Source organism: Oryctolagus cuniculus, chromosome 17, assembly GCF_964237555.1.
Source record: "Oryctolagus cuniculus chromosome 17, mOryCun1.1, whole genome shotgun sequence".
Taxonomy (NCBI): Eukaryota; Metazoa; Chordata; class Mammalia; order Lagomorpha; family Leporidae; genus Oryctolagus; species Oryctolagus cuniculus.
The window spans coordinates 13698770-13720153 of record NC_091448.1 but is presented as its reverse complement, the minus strand read 5'-3'; the positions used below and the strand labels follow the sequence as shown (position 1 = coordinate 13720153).

Sequence of the window (21384 nt, the reverse complement as noted above, 5' to 3'; positions counted from 1 at the left end):
GTGAGGGCAAGGAAGTTAAGTCAAATAGTCTTAGAACAGAGAAGACTGGAAATTGTTTAGGGGTGATTCTTGAAGAGTGAGCGTGGTGGGGAGAAAGTATTAGCACATGGGCAGTGCTGCAGCCCGAGATCTCCTAAAGCTTTGTTAGAAGATCCCTTTAGGGATAGAGGGTCAGGCTTGTTTGGTTTAATACTTACCTTCCATATACCTTTCAAAATAGATTTAGAGATCCTTTAATCCACGCATTCAACAACCTAAAGGACACTTGCATTGCTATCGTAGGAGTCAGGATGTACAAGGCAGAGCAGTGACATTCACTGGTAGATGTGAGATTGGGTGCAATCCGCACTCACACAGAGATAGCTTTTTGTGCAGAATACACCGTGTCAGAGAGCGCAGGTCTACATGGAACTGTGAGTCTAGCCTAACAGCTTGAAGATGGCTGGCACTACTTCCACCCATGCTGATCTATAAATAAAATGGCACATGACATGATTTTTGGCCTAAGTTTGCAGTTTTTCGATATTTCAGGATAATGATTTCTTATTCCAGTGGTTCTCCATGGGGAGTGATTTTTTTTTGACATTTTGGCTGTTGCAGGTGGGGAAGGGGTGCCACTGGCATCCTGTGGGATGATGCAGAACGTCCTACAAAGCAGAGGTCCCCCAGCCCCCAAGAGAGAATTCTCTGGTCCAAAATGTCAATAGTGCAGAGGGTGACAAACTGTCTTAATTCAGCTGATAAAGAAGAGACCCATCTATCTTCAGTATGTGAAATGCATAACAATGACAGCTCTGTTGTTGTATCTCTCCCCACCTCCATCCCTAGGCGCACTCACAGCACTTTATCAGCAATTTCCCCAGATGGGCATTCCTTTGCTGCTCTGTGGGCAGGATTTAACGTCGTGTCTTTTCACGGATGAAGGTCTGCTCAACCACTGCTTCATCAACCACCCTGATCGCTAATTGGCTCAGTGGGGATTTGCAGTGGGGATTCACAGCTGGAATTTTTGCGCAAGTATTTTTGCATCACGTGGTTCAGTGTCTTTTTATATCAATCCATGTGTCATGTGAGAGTCTATTCCTCTCCAAAGGGCAGACTTGCCAGAAGTTTATGATTTAATTTGCCGTGGTCTAGGGCCAAGGCAGAGGGAGGCTCTAAATCCAGCCTGGACTATTTCACCAAAGCTGCTGATCCCCACCCAGTACCCTGAAATCATCAGTCATAGGCACTCTCCGAAAGCAATGTAAACATCAAGAATGCTAAGCAGTGGTCCGGCCAGGCAAAGAGCATGCTTATCTTTTAGAAAATTGAGGTAACCGACAGCAATAGAAAGATGCCATTGTGCGATTAGAACAAGTGCATCTTAGTTCATAGCAACACATTCTTTCAACACAATCACTTTAATTGCAATGGCTGGGTATCAAAAATTTTTAAACATAAATACACCTGGAATGAGTATGAAGAGGTCATTTTTAGTTGGAAGTTTAAAACTTTGAGAAGTTTCTCTCTACGTGTCTGACGTTATTATCCCCTAAAGACCCCAACAGGCAGGATGGAAGTTTGGAAGACACATGCAAAGGAGTCTTAGTTTTTATACCCTAGTGAACCACAGCAGAAATTATTCTTTATCTTTAATTAGCTCCATTCTAAGGGAGGACTTGACTATGTGACTGTGGGCTTTCAAAGACAGATCTATTTTATGGGTGTGCTGAAGGATTTAGCAACAAAGATGTTTGTTACAAACTTGTTCGGAAAAATTGAAAACAATTCAAGCGACTGACAGTGGAATGTGATCATTAAAAATCAGGAGGAAGAATATTTAGCATTCCTATACAGATATAGCATTCATATTCACATTGTTATATAAAGAATAGCAGATAGAAATTGTATACATCATATAACTAATCATTGGTGTCAGAAAAGCATTATCTCCATTTAATAACACCAAAAGCATACATTTTAAAATGTTAACAGTGGGGGCCAGCACTGTAATGTAGCAGGTAAAGCTGTTGCCTGCAGTGCCGTCATTCCATATAGGCGCTGGTTTGAGTCTCGGCTGCTCCACTTCCGATCCAGCTCTCTGCTATGGCCTGGAAAGCAGTAGAAGATGGCCCAAGTCCTTGGGCCCCTGCACCCACGTGGGAGACCTGGAAGAAGCTGCTGGCTCCTGGCTTTGGATCGGCACAGCTCTGACCATTGAGGCCAACTGGGGAGTGAACCAGTGGATGGAAGACCTCTCTCTCCCTCTCTCTCTCTCTCCCTCTCTCTCTGTGTAACTCTGACTTTCAAATAAATAAATAAATCTTTTAAAAAAATGTTAGCGGTGATTATTTTGAGGAGCTACAGATCACTTCCTTCTTTTTACTTGAGTATATTTTCTAAATCTTCTGCATCAAATATGTATTACTTGTGTAAGAAAGGAGAGCATTATTTAAAAATCAATTATCTGGGGTCATTACAGATGAATCCATTGATTTGGAAGTAGTAAGGAAAAGATATACTTTTGTGAAATTTTCGATCATCCTAGGAACAACTCATTCTTTTTTTAAAGAGGAAATAACATTTCAGAAGATTCCATGTAATGATAAACATTCTCCCAATTAGATCACATAAAAATGAACATCTTAGGAGAACAGTTCTCTAAAAAATGATTATTTGGTCTCCACTGATGCTTAACTATCTCCACAAACCATAAATGTATCTGGGAATGATGTAAAGATTCCCAGCATCTGTCTCCGTCATTTATGGCCATCTTAATCAAGTGAAAATGTTCCTGTCCAGAGTTTCTGGGTGAAACATATCGTGTCTTGCTTCTGCAACATATATTACCGCCAAATCTATATGCGAGTCAAGTTTTAATAAACCCAATGACCTGTGCCTGGGGGACAGATTACACTTTCGGGGGTGATTCATCTTCATTACTGATTGATTTTCAATGACCAATGTGTCTTCTAACAATTTAGGTTCACATCTCTTTGCTTCTACAAACAAATGCGTACATGTAGCACACACAATCCTAATTAAAGGAACCCTAGGTCAATTATTTTGAAAATAAATTGGTAACTAATAAACTTTCAATTTGTAGGTTTTTGAAAAGCCATACTTTATCTTTCTCAAATAACGGCTCCTTAAGTAAAACCTTCTTGAACAAGGAACATTGGGGCTAGTCACCTGGTCTAAGAAAGTGCTGGGATGAGCACAGGACTCTTATCGGAAGGTTCATCCTAATGTCTCTGAGCCTGCTGACAGAATCGGCACTGAAGTATCCTGGGGTACAGTGCCCACCTCACTGCACTGTAGTGGGACGAAATCTCCTTGTCCTGTTCTCTTCTTCCTGACCATTTCTTCCCTACTCCTTCCTGCCTCCCCTTAGGCGAGGGGAAAACAGGCCCCAGGTCTCGGCTATCAGGGTGTGGAAGTCGCACTGCCCTGGGCCTGGTAGCACCTTCTCCTCCCCCAGGTGACTGGATGGAGACCACAATCTCCCCCTCTACCACCAACCCAGTTCTGACAAAGAAGTCTGACCAGGGGGATTCACTACTTGAAGAATCTTGGTTTCCTAAACTCTGAACTGAAGGCTTGCATTGACCAAAATAGACCTCAACCATATGAATCTTAGGTTGCCTCCCCATTTTCTTTTTTGTATAAAATATCATTTTCAATTGTTATATGTTTAGGGACTCATTCAAGTAATGCGTGAATTATGTTCCATTAAATTGTTCACATAGTCCCAGATTATGGGGAGAAAAGAGTTTAATTTATGTGACCTTCTCCCACCAATCCTATTTCTTCTCCCAGAGATGACACCATTAAAAGCTGGAGGAAGCCGGCGCCGTGGCTCAATAGGCTAATCCTCCACCTTGCGGCGCCGGCACACCGGGTTCTAGTCCCGGTCGGGGCGCCGGATTCTGTCCCGGTTGCCCCTCTTCCAGGCCAGCTCTCTGCTATGGCCAGGGAGTGCAGTGGAGGATGGCCCAGGTGCTTGGGCCCTGCACTCCATGGGAGACCAGGAAAAGCACCTGGCTCCTGGCTCCTGCCATTGGATCAGCGCGGTGCGCCGGCTGCAGCGGCGGCCATTGGAGGGTGAACCAACGGCAAAGGAAGACCTTTCTCTCTGTCTCTCTCTCTCACTGTCCACTCTGCCTGTCAAAAAAAAAAAAAAAAAAACAAAAAAAAAACAAAAAAAAAACAAAAAAAAAAAAAAACAAAAAAAAAAAAAACAAAAACAAAAAAGCTGGAGGAATACACTGGCGTATTTTTTATTCTATGAAATCACATACTCATGTATGTCCCTCCTGGTTTAGTTATTTATTTTTACATATAGGAATTATAAGATCATATACTATACTATACATATTGAAAATACGGTTTTAACTTGCTTTTTACAGTAATGGAAAGAACTCCCTTATTCTTTGTAACTGCTGCACACAATATTCATGGTGTGGTTGCATCATAATTTCCTTGACCATAGTCCTGTTAACGGGCATTTATACTGACACTATCTATTAGCTTTCATAAACACCACCACACAGAATAGCTTTGTACATGCATTCGGAAGCACCTATGTATTTCTTAAGAACAAATTCTGGAAGTGGAGTGGCTGGGTCACATGTTCTTTGTACTTACCACTTTAACAGTGATTTTGTACTTCATCATTTTCTATCTAAAACTGGATATTATTAATCTCTTAAGATTTTTTCTATCAGAAAGGCAAATGTCTTATGTTCTTGTTTTCATTACACTTGTGATTAGTAGTGAATGTAGTGGCCATTGTATTTCTTCTATGATTTATCTATTCATTCTTAATTTTTTTCTGTGCTTGAATTTTTGATTTCTTACTATAAATATTAACTCTCTTTGGAAATACACTGTCCTAGTCTTTCAACTTTAAATTACTTGATTTTTAAGGAAGCCAGGTTGACTTCATAAGAAGTGGAGGCAAGAGCATACATTTGCAAGGCTGTCAGGATAGAAGTCAGCCAAGGGGCTGGTGCTGTGACATAGCAGGTAAAACTGCTGCCTGCAGTGCCAGCATCCCACATGGGTGCCGGCTGGAGTCCCGGTTGCTCCTCTTCTGATCCAGCTCTCTGCTATGACCTGGGAAAGCAGTGGAAGATGGCCCAAGTCCTTGGGCCCCTGTACCCATGTAGGAGCCTCAGAAGAAGCTCCTGGCTCCTGGCTTAGGATCGGCACAGCTCTGGCCATTGAGGCCATCTGGGGAGTGAACCAGTGGATGGAAGACCTCTCTCTCTCTCTGCCTCTGCCTCTCTATAACTCTGACTTTCAAATAAATAAAATAAATCTTAAAAAAAGAAAGTCAGCCAAACACACAAAGAAGCTATAAATACCCTGCACCAAATGAATTTTCTGTCACTGTGCTACCCAGGTGCGGCAGCTAAACTTTTATTTATTTATTTCTTAAAGATTTATTATTATTATTTTTTATTTACTTTAAAGTCAGAGTTACACAGAGAGAAACGGAGAGGCAGAGAGAGAGGGGTCTTCCATCCACTGGTTCACTCCCCAGATGGCCTCAATGGCCAGAGCTGTGCCGATCCTAAGCCAGGAGCCAGGAGCTTCTTCTGAGGCTCCTACATGGGTGCAGGGGCCCAAGGACTTGGGCCATCTTCCACTGCTTTCCCAGGCCACAGCAGAGAGCTGGATCAGAAGAGGAGCAGCCGGGACTTGAACTGGCACCCACATGGGATGCTGGCACTGCAGGCGGCAGCTTTACCCGCTACGCCACAACGCCAGCCCCAGCAGCTCCAGTTTTAAAAACGAGAGCCTTACGCTCTCACGCAGCAACCCACCCAGTGGCATGCTCTTATTTCCTGATTTCCCTCTACAAACATTTTCCCTCGAGTTCTAGTTCCCTCAGCCAAAATAGAAGTCATTTTTTTCTCATTCTGAGAAAAAATGGAAGTCTTGAACAAGCAGTTGGGGGAGGGAGGCTCCAGAAACCATGAATTAATTAGATTGGAGATCACTCTGGCTCCAGGAAAATGGTGATCACCTTTTGGGAAGTAACACTTTTTAACCCATTAAGTGATTATAAATTCAATGAATGCTTGTTACAAAGAGCTTAAGGTGGCTCCACCTCTTTGTAGAGAGAATAGCCAACCCTTGAGGTTGGTGCAAACTCTTTCCATGTCATTCAACCCACTCAGATCTAGAACTGTAACCTCGAGTTGGGGCTTTTTCTGTAGTTCTAATTGGAGTAATGGGTATGCATGGAAAGGTTCACAGATTTTTTTTTTTTTTTTTTTTTGGAAAATCTGATGGAAAGCTATGGGCTCTCTCCCCAGAAAAATGTACATGAACACCCACAGAAAATGTTGCGTAAGAGCCAGCACTCAAGTTCCTATCTCAGAAAGCAGGGGGTCATTGGGAAATGCTGCCCGGTTGAACTCAACCGCAGAATGGGAGCCCCTGGCAGGCTTCCTTGTCCACCCTGAGCTTGCCTCACTCACTCTCAGGCACCGGCCCAGGCTGATTTCTATGTGACTTTTCATAGTTTCATCTACACGAGCCAGAACTCCCCCCCACCCCATACTTTTTGGGAAGAGTCAGATTTTCAAAGACATTCATGAGATTCCACCAGTCCCAGGCTCCCTCTGGCAATCTTCTGTGTTCCTCTCTCAAAATACCGTCAGATTTGTGAGGCAAAACCATGCTTTTGTGAAGCCTGGCTGCCTATTTTTATCCATCTCCCAGATCACTCCATCTTGTGAAGTGTGTTCTTGTTGCTTTTCTGATGAGGGTTCTAGCCCTGCAGAGAGACCCACAGCTCACGGATAAAGCCCAGTTAGAGCTTTGAAAGACAAACTCAACTCCTCCAACACAGAAATGGTTGTGCTTTACAATGAACATGAGCAGAATAACATCTGTTTAGGGAAACAGTTTCGTGACTGTCAAATGCTGGAACTCAGACGAGATGCAGAATTAGTCCTTGGGTGAGAAAAAGATCACCATCCTCTACAATATCTTTTATTTTTCCTTGACTCTTAATTGAGCATTAGAGATGGTGCTATCCAAGGCTGCCCCTGCATTAGGGTGTACAGTTTGTGCAGTGTATGAACATACAGCCAGTGGACAGACTGGGGCCAAAATTCAGCCACACCCATGACACCTGCAGAGTCTGCCCAGAAGGGATGCCATTTTCTAATTCATCTGTCTAAACGGAGTGCTTTTTTCCTAACTCTCAGTGGGGTTTGGCAGTTGGCCTGAAGACTTCTCTGGTAGTCTAGTCTAACCTATTTGGACTAAATTAAACTGTCCTTGCAATCCAATCTGGTTTACAGCCTATGCTATAAACCAGTAGTTCTGAAACTTTGCCCAGCTCTAGAATCTTCCAGAAGGCTTGTTCAAACAGATTTTTGAACTACATACCCAGAGTTTCTGAGTCTGCAGAGTTGGGATAGGGCTTGGGTCTCTGTATTTCTAACAAGTACCTGGGGGATGCTGATGTTGCAGGTCCAGTTGCTTAGGAAACCAGTGCTATACACTGTGAATACAGTGATAGGTGAGGGTTTCTTTACTTTGGACGTTTCCCAGGTTTACTACTGAAGAGTCTCACCGAGCCTAAACACGCCAAAGAAAAATGAGCAATTTCAGGTAGCCAAGATGGGTGGGCGCTTGGCCTCGGTGACAGTAACACACCCATTTGCCTGAAAGGCCCACAGTTTCCTTGAACAAAGGACTGAGAAGACACTGTGTGGGCAGGGACCATTTCCGGTCATTTGATTGACTGAGTTCTGCATGTGTGCCTGGCCAGCAGCTCAGCTGAGGGTGTGGAAGCCTGCAGGGTTGACCGGAAGTGGATGGTGCGGTTCTCAGATGCCTTGCTGAGTGAAAACTGCTGCTTGTTTTGGTTGGGACACAGCGAGTGGAGACCTATTCTGGGGATTCCAGGCACCTTGATGATTTACACCCACTAATGGCCACACTGGGGCTTTTTGGGAGTGTTTATTTACAGAAAGTGCTTTTTGGGCAATAGGTTCCTGGAGTTGTTAACTGTCTCCATCTAACTCTTCCTTAGTAAATACCTAAGTGTTCTCAAAGGTTCTCTAGACTGGACATCTCCCATTTCCTTTGATGCACTATTCTAGCTTTGGGTAATTTGAGGATTCTCTCCCCCATTAAAAATCCTTAGATTGCTTCCTTGCCCTAGGCTCAGCTGAGCTAGAGAAGAGTCTGTCGGTCCGCTCTGTGCCCAGACAGTCACTCACTAGAAAGCCCTGTACTTCTTTCACTTCCTATCAAACCCACCTCTAATCAAACCTGCTTTTCTGATATAGAGCTTCCTGGCGTTTTGTCCTTTTGATCAGAACATGGCTGCTTTTTCTGATGTCGCCTTTTCTGAAAAGCCCTCTTTGGCACTCAGGCCCTAGAGAGAAACCTATCCAACTGCCTGTCTTTGAGTCTTCAGAGTGGCAGATTTTTGGCGCTTCAGGTGTCGGTTCTTTTGCCAAACTTCTAATCAGTATGAGCTCATGAGTCTTTGGATATCATTTTGCTATGCCCTTGGTATTGGTAGCAAGGAAACCTTCGGCTCCAAGGAGTACAAAAGAGACCAGGAGTTCTTAACCTCTTTTTTGTGGTTTGTGCTCCCTCTGAGAATCTGAATAAAGCTCCCTACAAAGAACACACTAGAAATATTTGAGGATGAGAGGAAGTCGTCACAGGAGACTCCTTCCACCTGTCTCACAAAAGACGACCGCAAATGGACAGGTCTTTGGGGAACTTCGTGACAATGTGACAAGCCAGTGCTCTTACTACATGAGCACAGCATGGGGGAGTGTGTGATTAGAGATTAAATGATGATCTGTATTTGGACAGACATGCGAAGATGCATTGGCTCTTTCGAAGGTGCAGATCTGGGAAAATTGCAAAAATAAAATAAATCCATAGCCTACAGAACCATGCCTTTCTAAACGCAACTCAGAAATAGCTAACAACATTAATAACCATCACTGTCTTTGCCTGTTTCATCCACTGTATGTTTTTACTTTAATGTTCGTGCCTTCTGCTAAGAACAGGGAGAGAATTGGTGGAACAATGATGGAAAAGGACCAGAATGCAATCCAGGTTACACTCAGGACAGATAATGTGACTTAGGGAAAGGCCAAGGAGGAGGGCATTTCACTGGATAACCAACCTGAAAATCAGATCTAACCTAAGTCACCCCCTGGGTGTGTTCATTTCTATTTATAGCCAGGACAAGAGCTATCTGATGACTGATTCTGGGAATGCAGAGGATTTGTGTGGACAGAACAGGCATGCAGAGGGTCTGGGAAGGATGGTCCATCCATCATGGAATGAAGCAAACCTTGTTTTTATTTATTGGAAATGTGCAGAACTTGTTTAACTCTTCCTAGGTCATGAAAAAAGGCCAGGATAGTTTCAATTAGAATTAACAAGGCACCTCTGCCTCTGTCTGCTCTGAAAGTTTTGCAGAATCTTTATGTATCTGGTGACAAATTGTTTCAAGTGTTTTCTGAATCAAAGAACTGTGTTCACTTGACGTGATACTTCAGACAGCTTTGATCCTGAATAGTCATTTGGGATGCACTGAATTGGGTCTGAAACCCATCCAACAGAGAATGAGGGAGCTCTGTGTATCAAATGACAAGCATCAGAAACACTGAGGTCCCGCTTAATCAATAGTTCTGTGTTTAGCCCAAGCTTCTGCATTACATCTCATTATGCCTAGCGGACAGTGCTGTTTCCAATACAGGAAGCAGCAGCCTGCCTCTGTTTTTGTCCTTCTAGGTAGCAGTTGAAACCAAATGGCCAGAAGTCCAAGTCCACATGTTAAGAAAAGGTTCTCCAAGTTAGTGTGGGGAAGTTGACTTACCATACCACTCATCAACCCATGCGAAAGCCTGTCTATGTCCAATCAGCAGAATGTCTCGGACCACCTGGAAAGCAAAAGGCGGAGGTTGAAACAATACCACGTTAGATGAAAACTATTTGGAAAACAGACTGCTTCCCATTCGGGGAATCCTGGTGATGAGCGCTCTCTCAATCCCTCCATCAGTATGTGGTGACAATTATAGACTGAGACACACAGATCATGTGCCTGCTCACCCCCGGCCCTCTGCATGGTGTATGCATACTTGCTGGAAATTAGTTTCTTTGTCTCATCTGAGACTTGGGTTGGGGATGTGTGAAGAGTGATGACAACTGCTCGGCAGTCACGCAGCAGTGATCTGAATGACTCTCTAGACTAATCACCTTGGGGCTCTTCTCTCCATTTATCTTTAACCGAAACAGTGTCTACTTTTCATTTGTGGGAGGGTGTACATAACTCACTGGTACCAGGAGGTCCTACATGCTGGAAATCAAGAATGCTTTTCCGGGCAGTGAGCCACTTCTACACAAAGAGCCCTTAACACTCCCTGTTCTCTGATGAAATATCGCAAATACTGATTCAACCTTTTAAAAAAATAAAAGAAGGTGTAGGATACAAGATGAATAAATATTCTTCTAGGTTCAACTTTTATGGGATCGGGGTGGGAAAAGCAGCTTAGCAAACTTACTATTTTAAAAATCAATCAGCTAATTAATTTGAGAGGTCAAGAGAATGAGAGAATGAGAGAGAGAGAGAGAGAGAGCGAGCCTCCATCTGCTGGCAGACTCCCCAAATGCCCACAAGGGCTGGCATTGGGCCAGGCTGAAGCCAGGAGCTCCAAGCTCCCAAGTACTTGAACTGTCACCTACTGCTTCCCAAGAGCTGGGATGGCAGGAGGCTGGAGTCCGGAGCTACAGCCAGGCATTGAACCCAGGCACTCTGATGTGGGATGCTGGCTGGCATCCTAACTGCTAGGCCAAATGTCTGCTCCCAGTCAACTGTGATCGAAAGAGATGAAACAAGAGACCTCAAGTAGAATAGAACATAATGGGAGTGATAGGGTTGGCTGGAGACAAAAGGAATGAAGTGGTTACTTAGGGTGACATGTCATGATAACAGAGAGCTAAGGAAGATCGCTCAGACCCTGTGTGTGTGTGTGTGTGTGTGTGTGTGTGATACTGTTCACGTGCTCTCATGGTTTCCTGTCTCGCCCTGCATAAATTTGTTTTTAATGTTTCCTGCAAGCTCACAGTCTCCCTCTAACATTCCTTTCTTTCTGCCAAACAAGTCCAGTGATTGTCACAAATCTCTCCTGAAGGGCTCAAGCACGTTTCAGTAAATGATGGATTTGCATTTGGTGAATTTACAAAAACAAGGGAAGCGTTTATCATGAAGTGTTTATTACTCCTGGCCTTTGGATACCTGGTGAGGCTTTTTAGGATTTGGAAGTAGGAGACATGTACTGAATGTAAGAAACAGCGCACAGTGCTGAGTGTGTCAAATTCATGGAATTCAAAAGAACAGCATCCAGGCATCAGTAAATACACCCTATTACATTGAGCACAACACAGCTGTCGGCTGGAAACAAGAATTCAATAATGTGCTAATGGCTCTGCTTTCCAACATTCCCCCCCCCCCCCCTAACCGTGAATAGACTCTTAAAAAACAAAGGTGTTCAGAGAAAGGCATGCCTGGCACTTCAGATCCATTCAAATGCTGGCCTCAGATACTCATTAGTGACTTATGTGCCAGAGCAGGTGTGTTTCAGGGGCTTGATCACACTTCATTATATTTGGAAATGGGCAAGGGGAATGCCTGTAACTAGAGCATCCTCTGACAGGTATTTTAAAAAAATGGATTCTGGAGGCCAACACTGGGCACAATAGTTAAGACACTGCTTGGGACACCCACATATAATACCAGAGAGCCTAGTTTTGAGCCCTGGTTCTGCTTCTCATTCCAGCTTCCCACTAATGTGCACCCTGGAAGGTAGCAGGTGATGGCTTATTTACTTGGGCCCCTGCCAACCATGTGGGAGACCAGGATGGAGTTCCTGGCTCCTGGCTTAGGTCTGGCCCAGCCTCAGCCACTGAAGGCATTTGGGGACTGAATAAGCAGCTGGGCGATCTTTCTCTCTTTCTCTCTCTCTCTCTCTGCCTTTCAAATAAAAAAATATATAAAGCCCAACAAAATCGATTCTGAAAACCAGCCAAAGTCAGTGGTGAGGAGAAAAGACAACAGTGGGACAATCTCAACACGCTTTGAAAGAGGAAATAGAATACGATGAGAGCAGCCCTAGTCAAAGGTGATCATTTTGGGTTAAAAAGCTTCCGGAAAGGGCACTGTAGCGAGTCAGGTAAGAAACAACCTTAGACACAGAGATGAGGCTGGAAAATGTTTATCTGGGAGCTGTGGGTACCTTCCTGCTTCTGGGAGTGGAAACAGGAGGCTCTGGCCCTTGATTTCCACGGATCTCACTGAATCTCACACTGGGGCTCAGTGCAGGATCCACAGCCTTCTCTGCTCAGTGAAACATCCAGGCTCTCAAATTTGTCCCAGGGTCTCTTACCATCAACGTAAGCTATGAGGGGCTGCAAAACTGACCATCTATTCCTTGGGCCTAGATTGAAGAATTGAACTTTTCATTGTCATCCAGTCCCTAATCCCAGTAGACAAATCTGTCCAAGTCCAAAAGCTCAGTGCATCCAGGTTAAATTCCAGTGGCCTCCAAAAGAATTTCTGAAGCTACCCTTTATCAGCTTGTAACTGGAAAGATAAACAGAGTTAGCCTACCTGGACTATGGAGGTCACCTGGGTATTATTTATTTTTGTGAAACTGGGAACAGCTACAAAGGGCAATGGGCAACATTGTATTTCTCATTTTTTTTCCCCATGAGGATAAGAGTCATGTTATAGACATTGAGGCTATTTAAATCACCAAGTGAGTTCCGGCTACATAATTGCCATGTTTCATGAACACAGGTATCCAAAGGAAATCTGTGTTATGAGTTTGTTACCCCATTTTTAGAAACAGAATTGTTAAAGGGCAGAAATGCCGAGATGTGCCATCTAATGGGACTACTGGGATTTCTTTTTCTGTCTTGTGGGCCATCTCCCACCTTAGGTGTCTACATTTGCAGGATCTTTTGAGTGTGAGTGATCCCTGGGAACTGTGCACACTGATAAGCCCTCTGGCCCCCTCCCAAGTGCCTCTGGAAGCAAAGCAGCCCAATACCAAAGTGAGAAATGTGGATTGAAAGCTCCAGTTGCTAGATACACTTGCCTGACAGACACGGAGGGCAAAGAGTGAGAGATGAGGTGTAAAACATCTCTTAGGAGAAGGAAACCACGCCATACATGAAATGCATTTGCACCCAAAGTGATTTCCAGATGCGTCACCTGGCTTTGCCTTAGCACTTGCGTATTTTGTTGTGCATCACACACTTCAACTTGTCAGTCAAGACAGGGACTTTGTCCACAGTGCAGGAACTGGTGTTGGATCACTTACCTTATGTACAAATTGTTCCACTCTGGTCTGAAGCCCCCAGACCTCGAACTTCACCGTCACCAGCTTGTAGGAACACATGATGGGCTGATGACTATCTCTCCAGCCTTCCCTTAACTGTCCCCGGCCTGTCTTCTCAGACTTGAAGTGTTTAGGATCCTAGAAAAAAACAATCAGAGAAAAGGAACTGGTACATTAAAAGTTCAACTATCTATATGACGTGTCCAGAGTAGGCAAATCCATATGAGAGAGAAAGTATATTAATGACCTCCAGGGACTGGCGAAGCATAGGGATGTGATGTGACCACAGGTGGCCACATCTGTGACAGGTCATCCCGTCAGATGATGAAATTATTCTGGAGTTAGATAGTGAATATGAGGACCACTGAACTGTGCTCTCATTTAGAGGCTGAATTGTATGATATCTCAGTTCTGAAAAAGGGAGATCATAATAAAGTGGCAAAAAAAAAAAAAAAAAGGCAGCTCGTCTATTTAAATGTCACCAAAAAGTGACTTAAGACTAGATTTTATGATATCGTGTTGTATTTTTCCTTCATTTTAGGGCCAACAAACTTCACACAAAGTCTAGTCCTTTAATGGGAGTACAAACTGATACAGCCGCCATGGATGGTCACTAGCAGCATCCACAAGTGTGTGCAGAGCTTAGCAGGTGCCTAACTATGATTTGATAACTCCATTTCTGGGTGCAATGAGTGCATATGGCCACCAAAAGACCATTCTAGAACATTTGCAACAGCTCTCAACATAATAGACAGAGACTGGAAGCAGCCCAGACATTCATCAGCAGGAAGCCAGATAATCCCACAGTGGAATACTACACACAAGGAAAAAGTGTTTGCTGGTGGATGCACGCGGGAAACATGTTTGCTTCCCCAGGATACTATGCTGAGCAAAAGCAGCCAGACGCAGAAGTGTGTATACATTGTGTGATTCAAACTGAAGTTCAAGAACACACAAAATTCGTCTATGGTATTGCAGCTAGGCAAAGAGGCAGAAGAGAAACCCCCGGAGTGATTTTGTGTGGATCTGGATGTAACAGGTGAACATTTGCTGAGAATAGGCATCCCTCAGCTACAAGACTGAAAGAAGAAAAATTAAAAAGGGTTTTTAAAGAATGTGTAACCACTTAATATTTGCTCAGTGATTGCCAGATGGAAATCAGCCACTGATTAGGTCACTGGCAATCATGTCTGCAGAGATACTGCAGAAGGAATGCGTAAACTAACAACATACAAAAAAAGCCAGTCTCGATGTTCAGAAACATATGTGGAACAATTACAACCACGAAGAAGGCTTGGAGCTGCTCTGGGCTTGCTCTCCAGACTCCTGATCCTGCCTCTGTGGACGGAGGCATCCAGGGAAGACAGGAGCCTCACAGGCAGAGCAGAAGCAAGAAAACAAGGTCTCCTCTCCTGCAAGGAGAAAAGTAGACAGGAAGAGATACAAAACCAGATTGGCTGGGACTGCCCTGGTCCGCTCAGCTCAGACCAGCCGGTGCCTCAGGGGTGAGGTTGGGCAGTCAAGGCAGACTGCTCACACAGACAGGTTTATGCACTTGGGGCTGGCTGCGGCGGCACACGGCTGCCTGGCGCTGCCCTTGCCTTCCCCTTCAGGTCTGTCTCCTCTGTGAGGCCACTGTGCTATGGTGCCTGCTCCCGCCACGGTGGCTCCTCCAGAAACCACAGAGCACTCCAGGAACCCACTCCACATGAGGTCAACACCAAGCCAACAACAAAGTCAGAACAGAGCCCTTATCCTCCCCACCTCCTCACCATTCCCACTCTGCGGCCAGAGGGGCTTCCCAAATGAAAATCTGACCATACCACTCCCCTCCCCCAAGCCCATCCATAGCACCCACTGTGCCACTGGGATACAACTAAAATGTCCTGACATGGAATACAAGGTCTTTCTGTTGCTGCTCACCATCTGGACCAGCATCCCAACACCATGGCTCCCCCTGTGACCCTGGGGAGCTGCTGGCAGACCCATTTGCCAAAATCCCAGGACCTGTATTGTTGCTGTGGATTCGTTCTGAGGGGAGGAGCATGGTGGGGGCAAGAGGCATGAAGCCACCACACAGACCCTGGGAGTTGGGTGAAAGCAGGACAGAGGCAAGCAGCCCACAGACTCATTTATTTCAGTTGGTACAGCAGCTTATATAGCCAAGGAAGCCAATCCAGTCAAGGGGCAGTTTATGACCTAACCAATCACAGCCTGTTGCCAGGCAGTATCTGAAGCCATCCAATCACAGCCTGTTGCCAGGCAGGCTCCGTTGCCAGATGGGTTTTGAAGCCATTACTGAGTAACTGACGCCCACTTGCCAGTGGCCATCTTGGCATGGCCTTCTCATCCCACCACACTGTATATCTCCTCTTCTGGAAGTTCCTTCTTTCTGGTCAACTTTATACTTTGCCTATATCTCCTTTTCTTTCAAGACTTATCTCAGGGGTAGGTGATTGGCCTGGCAGGTAAGAAGCCAAGTAAGACAGCTGCATCTCATATGGAGGTGCCTGGGTTAGAGTCCTGGCTCTGTCTCCTGACTCCAGTTTCCTGCCAATGCAGACCTTGGGAAGGAGTGGTGGTAGCTCAGGTAGTTGGGTACCTAATTCCCATATGGGAGACCTAGAATGAGTTCCTGGCACCTGGCTTCAACCTGGTCCAACCTTGGCTATTTCAGGCATTTGAGGAATGAACCAGAGGATGGAAGATCTCTCTTTGCCTTTCAAATAAGCAAAATCAATAAATAATTTAAAAACCCATAGAAATGCAATTTAAAAATATGCTATGTGCTACTTAGGTGGGATTTTCAAGATGGACACCAGCTTGAATTTGTCGCTATCCCCACATACGGTAACATCGTAATGGCCATTAGGCTGAGCAGGTGTTCACTGAGGGTGTGGGGAGGCCTGGTATGGACCAGGTGTCACTGTGTGCAGGTGGAAGGGTGTGTATGCAGCTGCTCAGCGATTAGACTCAACTCTGCAGGAGTGACCTGTGCTCTCTGACCTTTCTTCAAGGTCCCTCAGTGTTTGTGTGTGTTCTAGGAAGACAGAGGGCCTGGGGGAAGGAGGAAGAACCCAAGTGAGAGACATGTCTGACGTATGTACCATGGTTTGAATATTTATCCTCCCAAACTCATGCAGGAGTTTAATCTCCAAAGTCCTATGTTAATACCACTTTCCCCCACACATTTTTATTTCTTTTCCTTAACTTAATTGAACAGGATAGGTCCTCCAGGGCAATGGTGAATATAAGCAGTGATAGCCTTGCTTTGTTAGTAATTTTTTTTAAAAGAGATTTATTTACTTGAAAGGCAAAGCAATTGAGAGAGAGGGAGAGAAAGAGACAGAAAAAGAGAGAGTGCTTCCATCCACTGGTCCACTCTCCAAATGGGTGCAACAGCCAGGTCTGGGCCTGGCCGTAGGAGCTCCATCCTGGTCTCCCCTAAGGATGGCAGGGGCCCAAGCACATGAGCTATCCAGCCCCACCTGCCCAGGTGCATCAGTAGGGAGCTGGATCGGAAGTGAACGTGGAACTTGAATCAGCACTTCACTGATACAGGATGCCAGGGTGGCAAATGGCAGCTTAATCCACTAGGCCACAACACTGGCCTGCCCAATATGTAAAAGTATTAAGAGGATGGAAACTGAATTTGACTATGATGTTTGTCAGTGGGACCTTCGGAGGGTGATTAAATAGCATTTGGTCAGTAGGTGGAGTCTCCGGGTTAGAAGGGGGACACAGATGCAGAAGTGCCCACGTGCTCACTCCGTGGCATGATACAGTCCACAGGGCCTCCCCGCCACAGCCAGCTCTGTGCTGTTGGGACCTTCTATGTCCAGAACTGTGAACCAGAATGAAACTCTTCCCTCTCTAAAGTAGCCTGCCCAGGTATTGTGTTAGAGGAATGAAAAGCTAACACAGAATGGAATACAAAGTCTGTTCTGGAATGGAATAGAACAAGATTGACAAAGGGATTCTGGGAAGGGGGAAGCGAAAGAGAACGAATGACAACTATCCCAGGGGAACAAGTGTCTGTGTGATGGGGACAGTGACTTTGGCTGTAGCAGCACATCTGAAGCTTTCTTACTCACTTTTGTGGTGCTGCTTGTCCCTTGCCTGAACCAACCCAGTAACTGCCCTTGAAAGATTATAATAATTTAATAACATGATACATGAAAAAGGCCTACATGCAAGGCCAGCCCATAGCAAGTGCTCAATTGATGATGGCCGTTATTGCATGTCCTGAGACAGCCAGAGGAGCCTTTAAGAAACATGTCCAACCCTGCAGTCCAGAGCAGAGAGAGCAAGCTTGTCCACAGCACCCTGGAGCTGCCCGGGAAACACCTGATGTTTAATGCCAGGGGACTAATTTTTGCTAGCCTCGTGTTCTTATACCATATAATGCCATGGAGATAAAAGATTATGATGATTATAATAATCAGAAGTGGGAGAAAACATTTGGAGGTGAAGGATGGTTTTGTGGGATACATTGTGGTGAGGCTTTCATAAGTACAAATGCAGCTCCAAACTCATCACGCTGTGTACATGTTATGTACAGCTTTCTGTCCATCAAAAAATAAAGAGAATTGAATTAGAAGGAATAAAAAGAGAGGACCAAAAAAAAAAAAAATCAAGAGATGTATCACCAAGCAGACTATGACAGACCATCCTTACACATGGCGGCCACTCACTCTCCCCTCACCGTGCTGGGGTGTTGCCAGTTCAGACTTTTTTTTTTTTTTTTTTAAGATTTATTTTATTTACTTCAAAGGCAGAGTTACAGAGAGAGGGAGAGATGGCTGCAAGGTTGGGGCTGGGCCAGGCTGAAGCCAGGAGTGTCTTGCAGGTCTCCCATGTGGGTGCAGGGGTCCAAGCACTTGGGCCAACTCTTGCTGCTTTCTCAAGTCATTAGCAGGGAGACAGATTGGAAGTGGAGCAACCAGGACTTGAACTGGTGCTCATAAGGGATGCCAGCACTGCAGATGATGCTATGCCACAATGCCAGCCCCCAGTTTAGACTTCTAAAAGAAGCTGGAAACCAGAAACTGGAAGCCTGCCAGTGCATAAAGACTAGTCTGATAACCTTAGACCACTGTGCCGTGAGGACGCTAAAGCTAGCCACGTGGTGAGGGCATGGGAGGGATCCTGAACTGGGTCTTAGGTGCTGTGGCTGAGATACCTCAGTGAAAAAGCCATCTTAGACGTTTCCATTCCAGCACATACCATGCCAATTACATCTGCCCAGGTAACCAGAGAAGCTTACAGAATTATGAGAAATAATGCATTGTTGGAATTTTTTAAAAAAAATTTATTTACTTATTTGAAAGGCAGAATTATAGAAAAAGAGAGGGAGAGACAGAGAGAGAAATCTTCCATCTTCTAGTTCATTCCCCAAATGGCCGCAATGGCCAGATCAAAGCCAGGAGCTTCTTCTGGGTCTCCTACATGGGTGGGAGGGGTTCAAGTACTTGGGGCATCCTCTGCTGCTTTTGCAGGAACATTAGCGTGGAGCTAGATCAGAAGTGGAGCAGCCGGGACTCAAATTGGCGCTCATATGGGATGCCGGGTGTCATAGGTAGCAACTGTATCCACTAAGCCACAGGGCCAGCCCTTGTTCTAATTGTTTTAAATATTTATTTGGGAGGAGGGAGGGGGGAGAGAGAGAGAGAAAGAGAGTGAGCAAGAGTGCAAGAATGAGCTGTCACTCATTAGTTTACTCCCCCAAATGCCCGAGACAGCTGGAGCTAGGGTAAGACTGAACTTAGGAGCTAGGAATTCAATCCAGGTCTCCTGTGGGTAGCAGTAGCCTGATCACTTGAGCCATCACCTCTGCCTTCCAGGATCTGCATTAACAGGAAGCTGGAGTCAGGAGCTGGAGCTGGAATTGGACCCATGATCTCTGATGTGGGATACAGGGGTTTTAACCACTAGACCAAACACCTTGCCCACTGTTGCTGTTTTAATCCACCAAATTCTGGGGTGGCTTGTTACTCAGAAAAAGGTAACAAAACAGGCGTGCCAAGTGGATTATAAGACAGATGCGCTAACTGGATTGACGAAGATGAAGAGAGTGACCGCTGCTTTGTTCTTTCACGGAACACACCAGAAGTTCATGCCATCAGCCACAACGGCCTGAGAGCTGCAAACAAGGAAACTGATGCCTGCCAAGTCGCTCCTGTGTGCTAGACAACAGGGGCTGGGGTTAAACTGGGAAAACTGGTTTATCTCACTTTCCCACAAGAGAGGTAACTGAAGGGCATTATTCACTGTGCTTGAACAGCTATGTTGAGGCTTAGAAGACATGGCATCCAGCCTGTGGTTGACCAGTGTGCGGACAGGCAGATCCTCCAGCACCTGAGCAGGAGCTGTCCTATTTGGGTTGGAACTGAGTCACAAAAGGCTGGGTACACGTCCACCCTGTACGGTACAGAAAACAGGGGGCCAACACTCTTTGGCAAGCCAGAGTTGCAAGGAGACAAGAAACCCAGTGGACACAGCAAGGCAGGCAGGAAGCCACTGGAGTTGGGGAGCCTGAGCTTCCTCCATGCCCCTCAGTTCGTGCACTTGGGGCCTGAGTATGCAGATGGAGGAATTGGAACCAGCTGACCATGCCCCTCTCTGCCCTCTCTGATTTATGGGCTGCCCTCGACTCATTTCTTCAGCCCATGACTGCTGCGTGTGCAGTGGTACCTGTTCTAGAACCTTCAGGTAGGTACGCTCTGGGCCTGCCCTTCTCAAGCATAAAACAAGATTCTACAACATGAAGAGTCGATCCCTGGGGGATTGTCCTCCCAAAGCAGTAGAGAATTGTGGGGCCTCCCAGTCAACTTCCGGTTCAGAGTGAAGACTGGGGAAGTGCTACTTGCACAGCACAGTGTGGAGGCCTAAGTGCATGTGTGGGTCTGGATTGCACCATACGACCGCAACATTCTATGGGAAGTTCGCTGGGGGCCAGCTCTGTGGTGCAGCAGGTTAAGCCACTGCTTGTGACAGCTACATCCCATATCAGAGCACCGGTTTGAGTCCCGCTTCTCGGCTTAAGATCCAGCTGCCTGCTACTGTGCCTGGGAAAATAGTGGAGGAAGGCCCAACTACTTGGACCCCCATCCCCCCACCTACCTAGATGGAGTCTCTGGCTCCTGGCTTTAGCATGGACCACCCCTGGCCATTGTGGCCATTTGGGGAACGAATCAGCAGATGGAAGCTCTGTCTGTTACTCTGCCTTTCTTTTTTTTTTTTATTTATTTTATTTTATTTATTTATTTATTTATTTTTTGACAGGCAGAGTGGACAGTGAGAGAGAGAGACAGAGAGAAAGGTCTTCCTTTGCCGTTGGTTCACCTTCCAATGGCCGCCGCGGCCGGCGCACCGCGCTGATCCGATGGCAGGAGCCAGGAGCCAGGTGCTTTTCCTGGTCTCCCATGGGGTGCAGGGCCCAAGCACCTGGGCCATCCTCCACTGCACTCCCTGGCCACAGCAGAGGGCTGGCCTGGAAGAGGGGCAACCGGGACAGTATCCGGCGCCCCGACCGGGACTAGAACCCGGTGTGCCGGCGCCGCTAGGTGGAGGATTAGCCTAGTGAGCCGCGGCGCCGGCTCTGCCTTTCAAATAAATGGATAAATAACTCTTTCTTAAATAAATAAATATTAAATAAAGTTTTGGGAAAAGGCTAACATGGGGAATGCAAGGTCTGTTACATTTTTCAAGATTCAGAACAGGATTTTAAGGCTTGAAGAGATCATTTGGTTTCATGTCCTCAGTTTTATAGATCAGAAGCTGAGGCCTGAGAGAAGTAAAATATTTTGCCCCCAAATCACCAACATTTGATACCAGGGCTACAACTACTAACCTAGCCCCCGCTAATCTTAGCCCATGTTCTTTCCAATGCATTTGCTTTCAGTGTGAAAGAGCACAGGTGTTTTTGTTACAGCAGATGCCAAGAAAACAATTAACAATTGGGTTTTTAATGGCAACCGTGCGTGGAATATTTGCAAGGCGG

General features: G+C 45.6%; 1 protein-coding gene across 2 annotated transcripts in view; it reads right to left on the bottom strand.

The window, feature by feature from the left end:
• PITPNC1 (phosphatidylinositol transfer protein cytoplasmic 1) overlaps positions 1 to 21384 on the bottom strand; it is a 277922-nt gene that overhangs the window by 8857 nt on the left and 247681 nt on the right. For both annotated transcript variants that reach the window (XM_070060432.1, XM_070060433.1), the window contains 2 exons: positions 13365 to 13520; positions 9860 to 9923 (listed from right to left, as the gene is read on the bottom strand). In XM_070060432.1, coding sequence (XP_069916533.1) covers positions 9860 to 9923; positions 13365 to 13520 — 220 coding nt within the window. The remainder of the gene's footprint in view (positions 1 to 9859; positions 9924 to 13364; positions 13521 to 21384) is intronic.